The sequence below is a fragment of the Epinephelus moara genome, chromosome 15 (genome assembly GCF_006386435.1).
Source record: "Epinephelus moara isolate mb chromosome 15, YSFRI_EMoa_1.0, whole genome shotgun sequence".
Taxonomy (NCBI): domain Eukaryota; kingdom Metazoa; phylum Chordata; class Actinopteri; order Perciformes; family Serranidae; genus Epinephelus; species Epinephelus moara.
The window spans coordinates 15,859,147-15,879,793 of NC_065520.1; the positions used below are offsets into that span (position 1 = coordinate 15,859,147).

The 20,647-nt window shown below is 43.9% G+C and overlaps 1 protein-coding gene across 1 annotated transcript in view; it reads left to right on the forward strand.

Annotated features, from left to right (window-relative positions):
• The window catches only part of prkx (protein kinase X-linked), a 29,373-nt gene extending 12,162 nt beyond the window's left edge, over window positions 1-17,211 (forward strand). The window contains exons 4-8 of the mRNA XM_050063576.1: window positions 3,825-3,944; window positions 8,122-8,217; window positions 12,067-12,124; window positions 15,746-15,823; window positions 16,010-17,211. Coding sequence (XP_049919533.1) covers window positions 3,825-3,944; window positions 8,122-8,217; window positions 12,067-12,124; window positions 15,746-15,823; window positions 16,010-16,135 — 478 coding nt within the window. The 3' untranslated portion in view covers window positions 16,136-17,211. The remainder of the gene's footprint in view (window positions 1-3,824; window positions 3,945-8,121; window positions 8,218-12,066; window positions 12,125-15,745; window positions 15,824-16,009) is intronic.
• The last annotated feature ends 3,436 nt before the right edge of the window (window positions 17,212-20,647 follow it).

Genomic DNA, 20,647 nt, shown 5'->3' on the forward strand with positions numbered 1-20,647 from the left:
CGGCTTCCCTCCCACGTCACTGTTTACGTCACACGTTTTGTTACTTGCTCACGCCCCCCATTGCCCTTTACGTCACACGTTTTGTTACTTGCTCACGCCCCCCATTGCCCCAAAAAAGGCGAATTCTGTATAAACAAAAGTAGGTAGGCGGCATTTTGCCGCACTCCCCGATTTTGTTTTTATACTGCCAATGCTGAAAAAAGACTGATTGGGCTTTCCTGCAAATTTAATAATAACCCTAACCCTAACCCTCTTCACACCCATTTTCACCTGGACCCATCTGACCCTAAGAGCACACAAGATGGCCGGGTGGGTCAACAACTCACATGTGACCTCAGTGACTCTGCAAGGGTTCACACCTACACGGAGTTTAAAGCCTGCGACTCCGCACCAGTCAAGACTGAAGAAGCTTCTTGGATGAGAGGCGAAACGTCTTCAAGAAACTCAAGCAAGTCCAGTTGCCTACAGTATAGCACTGATGACTACCATGACCTGGATGAACTAAGAGCCAATGGTTGACCGAAAGCTTTTAGTTAGCTACTGTGTTCCGGGTGACATAATCAGACCAGTGCGCTTTGGATGGCTCACAGTGGCATCTTTCGCGCACATGAAACAGAAACTTAGTCGAGTTTTTGTGGTACAGTTCCCTTCTTCTTCACTTCGCCCTGCAGTGTGTGCGGCAGCTGCTGAATGACAGTCGGGGATACTCCACCCTCAGCTCGCGGTGTTTGATGCTTGATTGATTGTCAGTCGAAAGAGAATGACAAAGCAGCTGTCACTCCTCACTGTATGTCTGAGCTCGTACTGTACATTCCCTCTCAGGCGGTGCTTAGGAAGCTACACTTAGATTTAGCTTATGTGTGTGTGTGGTGTGAATGTGGTGGAAATTATCGACAGGGAAATTAGTCGCCAGGAACATCCTGAGTCGACATTCACCTACTGTAGGGAGATACAGTGTTCGGCTGCAGGGGGATGAGGAAAAGCCATCTTGCTCATGTCCTGTGTGTGCACAGTGTCCTTGAAAGCTCATATTTTCTTCAGGGAATTTGAGGGAATCCTCCCAATTCCAAAACACCCATGGCACCGCCACTGAAGGACAAACTTCCCCCAACCGATGTCATTTAGTCTGAATTAGATATACAGTGAATGAGGCCTCCCGGCGACCTCGGCAGAATTGAAAAGATGCTCCGTAGAGGAGAAGAGACGGCTTTATATCTGCACTGCAGCCTCACTACTGCAGTGTTTCTCCCGAGCGTTTCACCCGGCACTGCGTTGACCCCCGCTGACATGTAAACATAATGGAGTAAGATTACATTTTCCCCCAGACTGGGAGAGCAAAACAGATGGGGAGTAGATACCTCTCTGATGTGCAAGTGACCCACTTATATAAATGGAGGGCAGCAGAATTGCCTGGGATAGGAAGACAACTGCCTCATTGCCTCCGGCTCTTTTGTACTTTTCCATGTTCAGGACGTGATGGAGCGCCATCACAGCCCCGCTCCTCCCCGTGCTGCCACAGTGTCCCCTGCTGGCGGACACCCCCATCTAAACACGAAGCCGCGCACGATGACACACGACGCCCCGGAGAGCAACAACACGCGGCTCCTTTCCCACCGTGGTCACGTCTCCTCCGTAGCCCCGACGCTTTATTCCCCCGACATCACTCGCCTCCCCATTCTCCGGCAGGACCAACATCATTTCCATACAAATTACCGTCGCCATGGCAACTGGCCGAAAGAGGTCATTACCCAGGTGATATCAGTGACAGACGATGAAAGGCTGGCGCCGGGCCAAGTGCTCTTCATCAGAGGACAAGTGGCTTTCGCAGGGAACACTGTGCATGTTTGTTACACAGTGTCAATCAGCTGCTCTGTCAGCCAGCGCGACGGAGAGCCAGAGGCAAATAATCTGCTTTAGACTTCCTGTTATTGTTCCTGCTTCACGTAGTCCACAGCTTATGTTTGGACTCTCGCCCTTATTACACTTCCAGCCCACCCTGAGTGACACTTCCACATCTATCACTCCTGTATCCACACATATCCTTATAGTACTATAAGAGATGACACAGCTGGGTCAGGTGGCGGCGGGAGATCACTTTACCCATGGGTGTTGTCTTTCCCATGCAGCTGGAGTCTCTCTGTTTACACACTGTGTGTAATGATCAGAGGCTATCGCTTCTCACCTGTCACACACTGAGGGCCACTCAACACACTGACGGTAACTAACAATGTGCAGTGTTTTTACTCAGGTAGGAGGGAAGTTCTAACATAACATCTTAATGTGAACAACCTACTTTTATCAGTAGTGATGCATGTCTACAAATGACCTGTCTTAACAAGTCGCTCTGAGATAACTGGACTTGTTCCTGTCAGTATCTTGAAAACAAAAGAGCAAAAGACATATCACTGAACTAGAAAAGAAAATGACACGTTGGCCTGCTGAAACGGTTAGTCGATAGATAAATAGTAGCAATTCTGCTACTACTGTTTGCTTCTGTTGTGTGTTGTGCAGTGCCCTCTGTTGATGTCACATCCATGATTACAGTCGATATGTGCAAAACTAGTGGAAACATGGTTTGGTTCGCTAATGCCTGGTTCACACTGCACGACATCTCTGTCCGTTCCGACAGTCACTATGTCAGATTACGCGATTGTGGAGTCACAAAATCGTGCCGTGACTTGGCCGACAGACATGACACACTACACGATGGTCCACACCAATCATCCCCGTTCGTCTTCAGGTTATACTTGTCCTATTTTTATTATTATTACTATTATTTCAGTCACTGTCTGTTCATGCGCCAGCCGAAATGTTGTTGTAATGTAACGTCCCTAGAGGAAATATCAAAAACCCTGGGGTGTTGTTGTCGCACAGTTGTCCATGGCAGCAGATCGCTCTTTGTTTCTGTTGGTCAAAGTGACGGCTGTGACAGGAGAAATCGTGAACAACAAAAATCAAATATGCTAGACTTCCTGTTGGAACATCTTGAGACGTCCCAAAAGTCACAAACAAAAAACCACACTTTTAATTCTAGGCTTCTCAAGAGCCCCCTGGTCATCAGTCTCACTTTTCTCCACACAACACTGCCCCTGATTAGTTCCAAACCGAAATCTTACAAGATCATTGAAGTTACTTGTGTTGGAAACTTGTTTAATGTGCTTGTTTCAATAAGGGTGGAGAAAAGATCATTGGATTCTATTAAAGAAAAAGAGAGCAGAGAGCATGGATGTGTGTTGCAGCGATATACCACTTTAAGGTATACTGCGGTCTAAAAGTTTTCAGAGAGGAAACTTTTTACACATACTTCCATTAAAAAATTGGTTTCGAGGTTCAGTTATAGTGACAAAACATTCAACCAACAATAACCCCTCTGTTTCTATTTTTTGGTTCTGTGAAAATCCCATATTGCTGCAACCCTTATCCAGTGAGTACACCCAGATTTGTTTTTTTTGTTTTTATTCAGATTTTTCCAATTTTACAAACCATAACATCACATAACATCACATCACCAGACTGGTCCAGAAAACTAAAAAAGAGGCACAAAAATGTGAGGTTAAGTAACTATTGTGTGAGATTCATATCCTCTGTCCCCAACACAGACATTTATCTAATTTTTATCCATGTAAATCCATATTATATTGAAGCCCAATGGTTCCTTCCACTTATGCAAAAGTGTCCTCCCATCAGTACAATGTCCTATTTTGTCCAGAGTCACAACCTCAGCCGCAGGATCTCATCCCACACATCATTATCTATAACACATTTAACCTTTGGCTGTTTTTTAAATGTGTTTCCACATCTTCTGTCCCTCTCTGTGCGACCAGGACGTGGACTCTGTGCGGCACTCCCGAGTACCTGGCTCCTGAAGTCATCCAAAGCAAAGGTCACGGCCGAGCGGTGGACTGGTGGGCTCTGGGCATCCTCGTCTTTGAGATGCTTGCTGGGTAAGTGCTGCAGTGTGCGGTATACTCGACACTCACCACCAGGGGGCACTCTCCTCCACCAGAGCAGCTGAGGTGAAGTCAACACCTCTGTAAAACAGCAGCTGGGTTTCACTTTGACAAGTAAAGACACAGTTAATGTAGAACAATGTGGCTGTGTGGAGGATAACACGGGTGAGATCTGCTGCTGTGCAAAACATCTCTGAGAAGTTAGCCCTGTGTGAGAGATCAGAGAAACGTCTGCTCTAACCTCCCTCTCACACACACACTCACACACACTCAGGTGAAAAATCCCAGACAGTGAACGCTTTGAGCAACTCGTGCCTGGAATAAACTTGATGATCCTCTCTCAAAACATTTGAATAGACACAAAGAGGGTGGACACAATAACACGAACACCTGTACACCAGTGATGCAATGCATCATAACACCTGCGCAAGACAAAGAGAGCGAGAGAACAGTGCGGCGAAGGAGCCTGTGTACACGGAACAGAGGAATTATTCAATCAATCGCGCCGCCGTTATTGTCCCAGTGTCATAAATCCATTCATTTTGTGCTTATTGGTAACCGCACAGCTGTGACAAATTAATCTGTGAATGGGAATCATTGTCGTCGATGGAGAACAATGACGTTGATCCCCTTTAGAAAGAGCTCGGGTTTGTTCTCTGTCAGTCACCGTGAATAATAATGTCTGCGCCTCGTTGGTAATCCAAGAGAACAGGCCTGAAGGTTGTGATTGACTTTAACATCGACTGAGACGTGTTTCAGGCACACAGCCGGTGATATTCGATAACACAACAGTTCGTTAATAGAAACACGACACGAGCGCTGGCTTGTAATTTTGCTTTCAAGTGCTACAAGTATGGAGCACCTTCCTCCAACCCTACTGAAAGGTCACCAACCCCCCGCCCCTGCATCCATCTTCTGTATGCCCTGGTAGGACAAACTACGTGGCTTTGAATTTGCAGAGAGAATGTGACCTTCTCCCGGCATTCATCAAGGCAGGCTTTGAAGACCGGACGCTCACCAGGTGAGTCCGCCGAGGGTCTCTACTGTAAGACCCCTCGCACAAAGAGCTCTCTTCATCTCGCAGCATTGTGCGGCTGTTCGTCAGAGTTCCCGATCCAAGAATGTAGCGGCTGCTTCTGAAAAGTTGTTCTTGGTCGATCATGCTCCTCTGGGGTGAAGCGCAAGTTGAAAAAACATTCAGGGAAGGGTCAGGGCCCCCAAGAGAGGAGCCAAGAGAGTGGAAGAAAAAGGAGTGGCTGTTCCCTCCTTAATCCTGCCTCCAGGGCCTGATTTCTGCTCCTAATCGAAACCAATCATCCTGTGTGTTCATGCAGTGCAACATGTGGCTGTGTATATGAGATCTGACTTCTCTCACACTTCCAATCTGCCCTTCCTCAGACGAAGGCCTGCTTCAGTCAAGGCAGCAAAGTGACTCAGTCCCAGTGGTGTGAGAGTTTGTCTCAGGGTCACTTCCATCTTCATTATATAAGCTGCATCAGAAAGCATTTTCATGCAAAAATGAATCCCATTTTTGGAACTTTAATCAAAGCGTGTCTGTTCTCAGCCTCAGTTTTCAGGACTGACTGCATACAAATTAAATTGACCCCCTTCCCGTCTCTCAGTTCTCCTTGTTCCCCAGTCAGCCCTCGTCCACCTCAGTTCAGTGGAGCGTCAGCCTAGTGATTAAAGATGTAGAAACGCTCTTTCCTCTTACACCAGCCCGTCACCCACAATGTCAGATTGTCACGGAGCTGGAAGAGTTTTGACTGAGGGCACACAGTTAACTGCGAACATCCATAGTACCTTTTAGCATACATCACAACTGAGAAGACTCCTTGAAATTGGTTTGTAAGAAGTCTGAAAATGAGTTAAATTCAGCTACACGAATAAGTCACTACACGTTCCTTGTTGCGACAGACATTTCATCCAGTTTGATTTCTCCATCTTTTGATTTCTTTTTGTCAAAATGAGCACAAACATCCACATTCCTGATGTTAACCTTTATACTTCCCTGCAACGCTTGAAGAAGAAAAGACGATTTGTCTAAAAATCCGTTTTAGATGTGGTTCAAATTATCTTGAAAGGGTAAAAAGCGTTAATATGGAAGTAGAGTTGTACCGATACAAGTATCGGAAATGCCTCCGATACTGCCTAAAATGCGGTATCGAGTATCGGCGAGTACAGCCTATGACCAATCCGATACCACGTAATGCCTCACGTCATTACGCATACGCACGCTACAGGCAAACGAAACGGAAGCGGAGTTTAAAAAGCATTCTACTGTAGCCTTTATAATGTCTTGGATAACACTGGATAATAATAATAAAAAAGTTTTATGGCATTCATTCTACTATTATGTATTTATTTCTTAATATTTTACGCAGAGTTTTAGGAGTTGAGACATACAACAATTCATATCCAATCCATTTTTATTTTACGCGCTGGTATCGGATCGGTACTCGGTATCGTTAGATACCTAAGGGTCAGGGATCGGAATCGGTATCAGGAAGGAAAAAGCGGTATCGGTACATCTCTATATGTAAGTGTCTGTTTTGGATAGGCACCATGAAACAGGAAGTAGCAGCAAGTTCGTGCAGTGTTCGTAACACTCGTGATATAAAGCCCAGTTCAGACCAACGATTCATGACGAGACGAAACCGTTTTCGAGGGTTGCAGAGAAAAGTTGCAGCAGTGGGAACTGGCCGGTCTGAGCTCGACTTAAGCCGGCTGATGGTGTCACCTGCAACTCAGCTGGTCAAATCACAGGTACGTCACCTGTTTCACAGCCAATCGGCTTGTAGTGAATTCCGCTCGTCAAGTCAAAATGGCCGCAAATTGTGTGTTTGCCTGCCGAGCCCTGTTTCCATCCTCACAGTGTGTCGGTGTCAGACAGTGGGTCACTGCTGCTGCTTGCTGTGTGTGCTTATGCCCCGCCCACACACACATTCTCATTGACTGATGATAGTGGCGTATTTATTATAAATACAGTCCGTCTGATGCTCGTTTTGTTTCTGTTTTCGCCGTTTCATCACTCCTACAAATGCAGCTGTAGCCAGTCTCTCACTATCACTATCCTCATTCATATTTTAAGAAGCTACAAATTATATTCAGCCACAAAATAAGTCTGAAAACCTGCAAATCAGAACAGAAGTATGGAGAGTTGTTGCATAGCGATGATACACCATCTCATCTAGTTGCATAGGTGTGAATTGCAATCCGTGCATCATGCCTCTTTTCATTACATTAATGTGTTTGCAATTTTACCTGATGGTCTCGTCTCATCTACACAGTGCTATCACAACTTCATTCAAACTGTGGATTGAAATGTAAAAGGATCTAGAAGCAGTGTTGTTGTTCCTCTTCGACAGACTGTGATGTCATTAGTAAAACTTTTATCATACATTTAATAACAAATCCAGAGGTGATCATTTTTTGTGTGATGTATATGTTATATATAACATTATAAAACCATAAATTTAGGTCAGAAAATGATCACATCATGTTGTTCTCCGTCCATTTTACCACAGTGACCCAAATTCTCCACCTATGACAGCACCAGTTTAGAGGAAAGAAAAAAAAAAAACATGAGTGGAGTCTGTGGTGCACAGCCGGCTCCCAGACACCCCCATCCCACAGTCTCCTGACTCTGGGGCTTTGCACTGGGAAGGCAAACGGCGTGTGACAAACTGGTGCGATTATTCGCCTGTCTGCTCCGTGCGTAATGCGTTTAGAGGCTGGTCCCATTATGTAATTTGTGGGTAATGACTTGTCCAGGCCGGAGCAGAGGGAAGAACAGGAGAGCTGGGAAAGCGTTCAGTGGAGTGCAGCAGCAGCAGAAGGCCTGTGGGTGGTAGGAATACAAACAGAATCATCATCATAACTGTGAACAAAGGCTGCTCTGTCTACAGCGCAAAGTTATCACACACACACACACACACCCACCCACACACACACACACACACACACACACTCTAAATGGTGACCTCTCCATCTGTTCACTCACCATTTAGTTCAAACTGATACTGGAGAGGCGATGTAAGCTCTTACCTAGCTTACCTGCTCCTTGCATCATGCTGTTTTTTGCCGAGTACAAATTGAGTTAGCACGCTGTGACAGTGTGTGCACGGCTTCAGAGGGGCAGGCTGCAGATGACATGTACCTCTCTCCGCAGATACCCGCCGTTCTTTGATGACAATCCATTTGGAATCTATCAGAAGATTCTGGCCGGAAAACTGGAATTCCCACGGCATCTGGATTTCTACGTCAAGTAAGATTACACAAGCCAGGAATGTGTGTGTGTCCTGAATGTCTTTGTATGTACTGGAACTTAACATTTAGTTTAGTCCCTGTATGGCGTCATACTGCTGCACTATGCCACGAGGTGTTGTGCGATGTTCATTTTATGTGGTGTCTGGGTGGGCAGTATATCGATTTTTAACTAAAACCTGGCCTGTGGCAGGACACGTTCATGAGCTGTGACAGACAGGAAGTGATCCTCTTTCCACCGAGGGTCACTTACGCACCCCACCCGACCCCCACCATTCAAATGACCATTTCAGCATAATACTTCAAATGAACGTGGGGGCCATATTGGCTGTAGACGGGGTCTCTAAGTGCTGCAGCGCCCCTTTAACACGAAGGTCAACGAGCTTTCTGGAGCTAAAGAGGGGCTTCAGGTGGACCTGCAGTCACTAATGACACACCCAGCTGATTTGGACCGATCCCTCCGCAGCTCACCCTAGCTATTAGACCAGCTGGAGGGTGCTGGAATGTGCAAGATTACAGGCTCAGTGCACTCTGGGTGTGTACATCTGTGTGTGTGTGTGTGTGTGTGAGTGCGTGTACATTCACTCAATCAGTCCTGACACAGTGGCCCCGGAGAGGCCAGACACACACTGCTTCCCCTGATAATTCAGAGAACCCGCAGCTTCCCACTGTTAAGCCATCTATCTTGCGGCCGGCAGACAGCAGGATTTTTAATATTTCCACCATTTATATCACTCTTACACAGTTCCGTGTCACACGCTCCCATCCATCAAGGAGTGAAAGGCCTTGCAGAGGACTGCAAGCAGACTGCTGTGACTCCAGGAGCAGCTGCTGCCGAGCAGAGACCTGCAGAAAGACTGTCCTAGGGTGACCCCAGAAGGAAAAGTCTGGTCATTAGTCACAAAACTAGTTAGGTGCTATGGACATGTTGACATTGTGTTCACCTGACCTTACACCCTCTGCACCTCCTCCATGTCTTCCTGTTATCAAAATGGAACCGCTCTGTGTGAAGTTTAAGCAGAAATAATTGATTTTTTTGTCCACTTGGGGACGGTGCAACAAAAAAAAAAAAAAACATGCCATGTGACATTTATCTTTTTCTAAAGTAGCATCATCATTCCACTAGAGTCCAGTATTTACTCTCCTTTCGGCTCCGCTTTGCTCTCTGATAACTGCTTCTGTAAATGCTCCACTTTCCCTACACACAAGTATTTCACTGCAGGAAAGATTTTCTAAAACTGGGCCGTCTCTGCAGTAGAAAGATGCAACTACTTTTGAAATTGGTTTTACATGACCACAGAAAACAGAGAAAAAGGGATGTGGAATTGGATTTTGCCCAAGAGGTAGAAACTACCAGAATGCACTGCACCACATCGGACCACTAAATGCTCCGGCTGGTGAATCTGTTTGACACAGTGGCAGCCGGAACAAAACGATCTGGTATTACAGCAAAACTGTAAGCTTAACTTGATCCATGAACTTGATCTATGGTGTCAAATCAGAGGCATTATGTTTTCAAGCTGTCCGTCCATCTGTCCCTTTCTCGCGAACGCAATATCTCTGAACACCTTGAGGGAATATCTTCAGTTCTGACATGAAACAATGAACTGATTCGATTTCGATGGTCAAATGTAAAGGTCATTGTGACCTTGTCTGTCGCATTCTTGTCAAAATAATATCTAGAGGGTATTTCTTCAGATTTGGCACAAACGTTCTCTTGGACTCAGTGATGAACCGATTAGATTTTTGTGGTCAAAGGTCAAGGTAGATGTGACCTTGCATCCGTCTCACTCTCGTGAACATAATATCTCAAAAACACCTTGGAATTCCTGCAGATTTGGCACAAACATCCACTTGTACTTAAGAATAAACGTGATGAGAATTTTGTAATTAAAGGTCAAAGGTCAAGGTCAGTGCGACCTCGCATCAGTCTTTGTCTCTCTCTCATAAACGCAATATCTCAAAAATACCTTGAGGGAATTTCTGCAGATTTGACACAAACATCCATTTGGACTTAAGAATAAACGTGATGAGAATTTTGTAATTAAAGGTCAAAGGTCAAGGTCAATGCGACCTCGCATCAGTCTTTGTCTCTCTCTCATAAACGCAATATCTCAAAAATACCTTGAGGGAATTTCTGCAGATTTGACACAAACGTCCACTTGGACTAAAAAATAAACATGATGAGGAATTTTGTAATTAAAGGTCAAAGGCCAAGGTAAATGTGACCTTGCATCTGTCTCATTCTCATAAACGTAATATCTCAAACACACCTTGAGGGAATTTCTGCAGATGTGACACAAACGTTCACTTGGACTTAAGAATAAACGTGATAAGAATTTTGTAATTAAAGGTCAAAGGTCAAGGTAAATGTGACCTTGCATCCGTCTCATTCTCGTGAACATAATATCTCAAAAACACCTTGAGGGAATTTCGGCAGATTTGGCACAAACGTCCACTTAAGAATAAACGTGATGTAATTAATGGTCAAGGTCAGTGTGACCTCAAAAAACATGTTTTTGGCCGTGCCTGAAGAATTCTCACACTTATACTACTATAATAAAAGTTCACACAAATGTCTAACAGGATGAAACGATGACGTGATGACATTTTATATCCAGTAGGTCAAAGGTCAACTTCACTGTGACATCATAATGTTCTGCATAAAACACTTTTCAGTCATTCAACGTCATATCTTAGGAACAGACACTCATCTTTGGTGTCCATCTTGAAACTGTGCTGATTGTAAAGATCATCTGTGCTGCCGGGGGGAAGAAGTGTGTGAAGCATCCTGTTTTCACAGACATGGATGTAAACTGTAAGAGAAATATGACTCTTGTGTGGAGGCCTACAACCGCGGGGTGGAAATTCTAGTCATCATTTTGCTTTAGCAAAGAGGCTAGTTTGTTTAGTGCAAATTGTGGCCTGTTGTGCTTGTTCAGTTTTTTGTGTATACTGCTGTTTGCTGCTGTAGCTTCTGATGAGAGCGCCGAGACTTGATCTTACAGGAAATGTGCCGTGAAACCAAAACAATGAGCTTAAAGACGGGGGATTGTTCTCTGTGGGTTCATCATTACGAGCAACTCCTTTTTATATTACCCAAAGCCATTGAACCGCTTGGTGTTATGACAAAGTAATCAGTGTTGCTTTAAGGGGAAAAGGAAAACCAAACATCCTGATGTGGAGAAATGATCCATAAATCAAAGGTTGCCTTATTGTGTTGTTTAGTAGCCTCTCTCACGTCTTCACGTCTTGTTTCCAAATGAATTCTCCGTCATGAAATCCACAAAAAAAGGCATAAATACAAATATTTTCCCCGGGAGCTGATTAAAATATTTCTCCGTGACGTATCGCTCCAAAGGCCTGTCTTTAAGCATAGGAAGGATTTGGACAAAAACTGAGGAATCGCTGACTTGTCAACATCCAGCCACTGTATTTATGAGGCTGTCAGGAGCTCGTCGGCTGTGAGATACGGCACCTTTATCTCTGTTCGTCAGCAGCTATCACATTTCATCAGAAAGCCTACACTCTGCCATTTTAAGACCCGTGTGAATCATCATCATTCCCCTCACATGGATGTCTACATCCCGTGCACAAGTATATATACACTCGGAAAGTTCCTGTCTGCGAAAAAAGTGCTTCAATTAAAAGATTGTCAAAGGGACACAGCTCTGTTCGGCAGCCCTCGCCACCTCTCTCAGGCTGTCAAGCTGCCTTTGCTTAGGATGCATTTGTCATTTTGACAGTGCTGGGAGAAGCAGACAGTTTTTCCTTGTGTGTGTGTGTGAGAGAGAGAGGGAGAGGACGACTGTACAGCATTGGATTCACTCACTGTTTCTTTTTCCCCCAGAGACCTCATCAAGAAATTTCTGGTCATTGACCGAGCCAGACGGCTAGGCAACATGAAGGTGAGTTGGTTAGACTGTCAGGCTCCCTGAACCACATGGCAGCTCGACCACATTTCATACCTTCAGTAGGTAGTTTGACGTCAGCAGTGTGAGGAGCAGGACATGGCAGGGAAGTGGCCGCAGTGTGACTGGAGCTCCACATGCTTTCACTTACTCTGCATGGAGAGAAACGTACAGAAGGTGTGTTTGGACTGTTCCAGGGTTTTCACATCCAGCAGGAGTGATGCCCGTCTGGGGGTGGCTCTGTTTGTAATGTCTCACTTGTAATCTAAATATTGTTAGATGCTAATGAAAGCCACAGCGTCACTCCTCTCGGGAATACAAATTTAAAATCTGTCCTCTAAAGACTTAAACTTTAACTGACTGTTAGGGAAATACCTTACTTCAAGATATACATTCAGTTGCCCTGGAGTATTTAATCAGGATGTACGTTTTCAGACTTGTGCAAAGTCGTTCCGCCCAATATGAAGTCTCTAAGTTTTCTCATTCAATACATAAAGTAAAGAAGGAGAAGAAGTGGTCCTGCCCATAATACAAAAGTACCATCAGTGATCTCTGCCTCAGATACCGATGCGCAGAGGCACCGTTTGTGGTGGTATGATACACACCGGGGGCGGCTGTCATTGTATAAAGAGCGAGAAAGTCTGTAGAGGGACGGTGGGGGTGGAGATAAACTGGTCAAACAAACACTGGACTTTCACTCAGGAGCCTGCCGTTCATTTCCCCCATGAAACCAGAACCTTTGGACCTTTATGCTCTGCCATTTCTACTCTAATCATCACGCTGTAACCTGTGACAGGCTGTTATGATACCATAACTATCGCACATTCACATATATGTAGTTTTTTGTCGAGCTGCAAGGTTTACATTACCAAAGGTTTATGACAAAAACGCTTGACGACGCCGATTTCTTGTGGGCATGGTGAGAAAACAAAAGGGAGAGATGCTGTGCTGCTGTCAGAGGAGCCGCTGAACGAGCAGTAAGTCGCTAAAAGAGTCTGAGAAGAATAAAAAAAATCAACCGTAGATTGATTACACAGAAAAGTTAGGGTAAGGGGATGATGGGGTGGCTGCCTGGCAACAATAAAAAGGCACAGTGCGGTTCATAGTTGAGTTATTGAAGAACTTCTTTAGAGTTGACCTCAAACAGGGCTGGGTAAGAAGGTCTCAGGGCGTCAGAGTACATGTCCCATAAATCATGTCTCCCCCAGCTGTTGGAGCCCCAGCTGCTGCTTCACGCGCAGTGATCGTCCTTCAGCAAAGTTACATGGTGTGTGTCTGGAGTGTATGAATCTCCCTGACATCCTCATATTGAGTTTGTCCCCTGATTATAACAGAGGGATTAAAGATCTCTTACCTCCCGAACAGCTCCACAGGACAAATAGTGTGTACATTTTACTGGAAGTCTGCCGCGTCACCACTCATCAGTGGGAGCTGTGAAGATTCCCAATGAAAAAGACCGGAGGACTGGAGCATTTCAATTAACATTAGTGAAAGGAGCAGAGACTGAGAGCTGCTCTCAATAAAACAAATACTTCTCTAAGCCCAGTGATTAACTCGCATAATCCCAGACAAGATGATATTGATTTGTGTCTGCCAATATTCCTCTGCGGAGCAGTCACATCATCGCTCATTAACACAACACTGATGCTGCTGTAAGTCACAGGCTGTCTGTCCTCGTGTACGGAGGCCCAACTGTGCCAGTATAATTATGATAGACCTTCTGAAATGCTATTATAAATGTTTTAATCTGTTTGGCGTTTAAAATGACACATTAATACACTGGAATCAAAAAAGATCTTTAAATTCTGCATTCAATATTTTCAAGTCATCTCTGCTTCATGTGCCAGCTGGAATGTTGTAGTAACGTATAAATTGCCACCAGATGGCAGGAGCTACATTTGAAGTACCGTACGCAAAAATGCAAGTCACTGAATCCTCCACAACAAGTTCCTGCAAATGTTTCACAATAAAAGCCTGTTTAGAAAATGAAGGGATGATGAAGGCTTTTAATTTGAAACAGATACAGGAAGTGTTGAGTTTGAAATAATTTGAAACAGATACAGGAAGTGTTGAGTTTGAAATTACGGCACGATGCATTAACTTTATCAAGGCAAACAGGAGCGGATAAAAAGTAAAAATATAAAGATACAGAGGGAATAATATATAACGGCCCGTTTATAATGTAGTCTCTTTCAAATGTTTCTTATGAAGAAATAACATTGTTTGCTAGCTTGATGCTAACGGCAGTACTCAGCGTGTTACTAAAGTGCTTCTCCTGTTTCACGCCATCATTTTCCTTTTTTACTCTGTGTGGTAACATCCCAAGAGGAAATAACAAAAACCCTGGGGTGTTTTTGTCGTACAGTTGTCCACGGCAGCAGATCGCTCTGTGTTCCTATTGGTTAAAGTGACAACTGCGACAGGAGCAGTTGCGAACGACAAAAAGAAAATCAAACATGCTAGACTTTCCGTTGAAACGTCGGTTGTCGTCGACTATAGCCATGTTTCCATCAGCGTGCTTAGATGCGCATCTAGAAGTATCGCATCGGAAAATTATGATGGAAACGCCAAAATTCAAATCTAAATCCCCTGATTCGCACAAACTAAAATACGCTCGCTTTAGCCGGGTTTTGGTTGATTTGAAAAAATGTTGATTCGCAAAACGGGGGATGGAAACGAATTAAGTCTGATGTAGCGCACCTCTCTCCATGGTGATATCCACACTTCGGGTCAGGAAGGCGGTAATGCATTTACAAGCTGGTTGCCAACCGCCAGAAAACGTAGAAGAAGAAGAATGCGAGACTTGTTTTGTTTCCAGTTCTGCGGAAAACTCACACGAGTTCGTAGTTTTCACCAAAGTCCGTACATTTAATGGAAACGCACAGGATTCATATTTCTTTTAATGCGCATTTCCCAATGATTCGAATAACTTTTGGATGGAAACATAGCTTATGACACACTACGCGAGATGAAACAATGGATTATCACATACGACACTCATTGTCGTTCACAATCCGAGCTGACACCGTACGTCGCTGTCTTGGGCTATGATCGGGCTGATATCATGTAGTGTGTACTCGGCTTTAGCGTGAGCTTGCTCATAGTGATGGCCAAATGAAGCTTCATGAACCACCAGTTGTATTTGCTGAACCCACTAGATGGCGCTCTTGGTGTAATGAAAAAGGCTCAAGGGATGGCAGTGCAGTTTGGTTTCAACTATCAACGGCCAAATGAAGCTTCATGAACCTTTGTCTTTATTTTTTGGGTCCACTCTGGCACTCTTTGTTCAACAAACCCACAGCTTCCTTCACTTACATCAAATGACATTAATTAAGTTCAGCCCACTGAGCAGCAGCAGGGGCTCTGATTGGCCAGCTGTTAAGTAGTAGCAGGGTCTGGCCTATCAGAGCCCCTGCTGCTCCTGCTGCTGGGTTGGACTTAATTGTCTTTAGAAGTGGTTGATTTTAAGATTCAATTAACGTGTATCATTATGGATGATCACTACCATCCTTCAGAAGTCACAGTAAATGTAAGAATTTAAAATAAAAGCAATGGTTTCAGAGGACGTCCAGCTGTGTTGTACAGTACAACTGCTTACAGCCATGTTTTGTGTTTCAGAACGGAGCAGACGATGTGAAGAAGCATCGATGGTTTAAGACAGTCGACTGGGAGGCGGTTCCTCTGAGGAAACTCAAGGTGAGAGCTGCTTCCATTTGACTCGCTCTGTTTCTCTTGCCGTAGTTTGTGATTGGAAATGAACACAACAGTTCATGTCATACATCTGTACTTCTAAGCTCTACGTCAACGTGGAGCTTACGCCATAGCTCAGTTTGCTTGATTGTTTCACTTGAACTTGTACTGAATGTCCCATTGTCTCCACAGCCTCCCATACTTCCTAAAGTTTCCCATGAAGGCGACACCTCTAACTTTGATGTTTATCCAGAGGATGACTGGAAGAAAGACCCTCCTGTGCCTCAGAAGGACTTAGAGATCTTCAAGAACTTCTGATCACTGAGCCCGGCTTATTTATTGATGGAATATCCTGAGATTTGACACAACATATTGTAAAGTTCCTGTCACAGGTATGATCATGGAGGAAAAGCTTATTTATCAAAGCCGGGAGTGTCATTGTATCTGTCAAAATGGCCTCCCTGAAGACAACCTCCAAATGATCGATGCTGTGACATGTATCACACCACAGAGATGAGTTGCTTTTTATATTTTTATTTATCTGACTAAAGTCAAACCTTTTTGCTGTTTTCATTTTTTTTTATCACAGTTTTTTCTCTGAGCCTGCTCATATGCAAAAAAAAAAGTGGTTCGTTTGAAACCAAAAGACTGTTACTTTCTAGGTTTTAAAAGAAAAAAATAATCAGGTCTTTTTTTATATTATCTTGTTTTATATTTTACCTCTTTTTAAAAATGTTCATGCAGTTATACTTAATGTGACTCCAGACTGGTGCTGTAACTGTCAGCTGGCCAGTAGTCATTACTGTGCGGTTTTAAACTTATTATATCGTATGTAATCATGAGTCAGCCACTTTATTTCAAAATGCGTAGCACTTGTAAAAAGGTGCCTTACATCACAGTTTGATGGGCATGATGTCTCATAATTACAGAAAGGTCACTTGAAATAATGCTTGTGTCAGCCGTCAGCGCTCCGTGCAGTAATGATAGGACTCTCAGTACATGTGAGAATGTGCTGCCATGTGTCCCACTGTAAAGTTTCCTTCTCCCAGCTCCCTGTTGATGGTTTATTCACAGCCAAAGGACTTTGTTATTACCCAACAGTCGCGGACTTTCCCATGGCACTTTGTGCTCATTCACTACACTTATCATTATTATCATTATCATTGTTGTCATGCTTTTAAAACCGAGTCATGTGCGGTAAAAAGGTGCTGGGTTGTGAGGTATCAATGTTTAACCTGTCACTCTGTAGAGCTACATCTAAGTTGACCCGGTCAGTATTCATCAGTGGCTCAGTTTAATGTGCACAAGGCTTTAGTTGGTATTTTGGGACAACACTGGCCTTTAAAATGAACTCCATGTGATTTTGTTCGCTACCATTAAAATCCAAGTGATGATGTGGTCTGTGTGCCTCACCCTTCATGTTCTGTGGGTCAAAAAGCTAAAGGAGCTGTGTTGCTGCCGGTAGTGATGTCCAAATGAAGCTTCATGAACCAGCAGTTGTATTTGCTGAACCCACTAGATGGCGCTCTTGGTGTGATCAAAAAGGCTCAAGGGATGGCAATGCAGTTTGGTTTCAACCCTTTGTTGAACAAAGAGTGCCAGAGTGGACCCAGAAAATAAAGAAAATGCTTCATGAAGCTTCATTTGGCCATTGGTAGTTGAAACCAAACTGTATTTCCATCCCTTGAGCCTTTTTCATTACACCAAGAGCGCCATCTACTGGGTTCAGCAAATTCAACTGGTGGTTCATGAAGCTTCATTTGGCCATCACTAGCTACAGGTGCTGGTCGCCCCTTGTCAGCACTGCAGCAGCTTCTGTCCTCATCACTGTCTACACAGGCCCAGTATTACTGGCAGCGATCAGAGAATAATACACTATAGTAACATGCAACGAAGACATACCTTAAAAGCATGACGAGATGCTTAAAGGTCGTCATTACCGTTAGCTGTTTGCTTGGGCCTGTGTATACAGAATGCTAGGCAATGAAATACAAGGCAGAGAATAAAATTAGGGTTTACAAGAATACATCTTTTGTTGCTCTTTGTCATGTTTTACAAATGCTCGGATTGTAGATAAATTAGTGGTCATAGGTTAAAGGTCAAGGTCACTGTGACCTTGTCTTTCTCAATCTCATAAACCCAATTTCTCAAGAATCCCTTGAGGGAATGTTTGAACAATTGGGCATAAACAGGTCCACTTGGACTTAAGGATGAACTGCGTAGATTTTGTTGGTCAAGGGTCGAGGTCACTGTGACCTTGTTGGTCTCATTCTCATGTACAAGATATCTTAAGAATGCCTTAGGGGAATTTTTTAAAAATTTGGCACAACGTGTATTTGGACTCAAGGATGAACTGAGTAGATTTTGGTGGTCAGTGTGACCTTGTCCACTGCTTTCCGTGAATTCAATATCTCAAGAACACCTTGAAGGAATTTCTTCAAATTTGGCACAATTGTGATTGGATTTTGGTGTACATAGGTCAAAGATCAAGGTCACTGTGACCTTGTCTGTCTCATTCTCATAAACACGATATCTCAAGAATCCCTTGAGGGAATGTTTGAAAATGGCAGAAAGGTCCACTTGGACTTAAGGATGAACTGCATAGATTTTCATGGTCAAAGGTCAAGGTCACTGTGATCTTATTGGTCTCATTTGCATGTACAAGATATCTTAAGAATGCCTTGAGGGAATTTTTGAAAAATTTGGCCCAACATCTACTTGGATTGAAGGATGAACTGAGTAGATTTTGTTGGTCAAAGATCAAGGTCAGTGTGACTTCGTCCAATGCTTTCTGTGAACCTTTAAGGAATTTCTTAAAATTTGGCACCAATGTTCACTTGGACTCAGTGACTTACTGATTGGATTTTGGTGGTCAAAGGCCAATGTCACTGTGACCTCTTCTGTTGCTTCTCATGAACACAATATCTCAAAAAGTCTTATGAGAATATGTATTTATATTTTTAAATTTGGCACAAATGTTTACTTGCACTCAAAAATGAACTGCTTGGATTTTGGTGATCAAAGGTCAGGGTCACTTGTCTGTCTCATACTCATGAACACCATATGTTAAAAATGCCTCGAGGGGAATTTTTAAAAAAAAAATGGCACCAATGTTGTTGGACTCAAGGATGAACTGAGTAGATTTCGGTGGTCAAAGGTCATGGTCACTGTGACCTTGTCCATTGCTTTCTCATTAACACAATATCTCAAGAACACCTGGAGGGATTTGCATTAAATTTGGCACACATTTCCATTTTGACTCAAGGATGAACTGGTGAGAGTTTGGTGGTCAACGGTCAGGTTAAGGTGTGTGTAAAGCTTTCATGTTTGCACAGACACGGAACTGCGTCTTGACTGGTTTGCCGAGGCATACAGCAGTTTTGGTAAAACTTTAAGATGTGTGAGAGGGAGATGATCTCATTTTGGAAAGCTGGTGAAACAGGCCCCAGGTATGGACTCCCTGCAGGTAACGACTAGCCAAGGCATCGCCTTGGTTAACAATGGCAAAACAATTTGATCTCGTTCCAGCTTTCTTGCCAGACAACCCTGCATCACGACCCCCGCTTTGCCTTCACACTTAATAATGAGGAAGCTGCATTTTGTCACTGAACAGATCACGATTGTTATTTTCAGCAAGGTTTGAGGACATTTTGTAACTGCGAGTCTCTCACTGGTTTCAGCCTGAGTATTGTTTCGATACACAGCTCACATCAGCGCAACTCACATTTCTCTGTCTTATCTGTCCTTTGTGTGTTGTCTGACTGTACAGAAGTAAATCCCCATCACACCATGTTCATCCTCATTCACACATTTTAACCTCATTCATCACCACCAAGTGAAAAACAGAGGCTCTCCTACAGATGCATTTTCGTTCACGTGGCAGACAAAGTGTTTTAGAGGAGTGAATCCCTCTGAACAGCAGGGTCAACACTGCATATTTCAGGGCAGTGTCACTATGTGACACATTGACCAGTATCTTGTAACACAGACACCCATGACATGATGTTTGAAGTAGGATCCTGTAAATTGGGTTGTACAAAGATATGTGCCAAGTGGGATACTTTACAGCTGAAATAAACTTGTCCAGAACAACACAAACACAAACTTTGGATCTTACTGGCAATTCAAGTTGGTATTCCTGGTTCGAACCCATCTTATTGCGGGGGAGCTCTTCTGTGTGGAGTTTGCATGTTCTCCCTGTGTCAGCGTGGGTTTCCTCCAGGTGCTCCAGCTTCCTCCCACAGTCCAAAGACATGCAGGTTAATTGGTGACTAAATTGTCCGTAGGTGTGAATATGAGTGTGAATGGTTGTCTGTCTCTGTGTGTCAGCCCTGTGATAGTCTGACTTCCTACCCCCATACTTCTGTCCCCCTTCCTCAGACCACACCCGTCTTCGAACCCTTTATTTTGATCTTAAGTACACACCTGTGAGATTTCATGACTGCATCTTGCACAGTTGTGATACTATCACGGTGGCAAAATCTGTCCACAGACAGACAGATTTGCACTGGTGTTCAGGTGGGTGAAGCGTTTCAGAACCCAAAGGTTTCCCAACAGAACATTGCATTGTAACAAGATAATCAATGTTGTTCACTTCACCTGTCGGTGGTTTTAATGTTTTGCCTGATCGGTGTATATCCTTAGTCACGTAACTTTAGGCAATGGCACATGTTGATGCCAAGACCGAAGAGTCTTTGGAAATGTCTGAAAGTGATAAAAATTCTCTTTTCTCTTCTCTTGTCCTGCCTGGTCCTTCCTGTCCTCACACTTTCTGCATCCTCCCATCACTCAACAGCTGCTGGCAGGTGTCACTCTGAAGGTCAGCTGCGG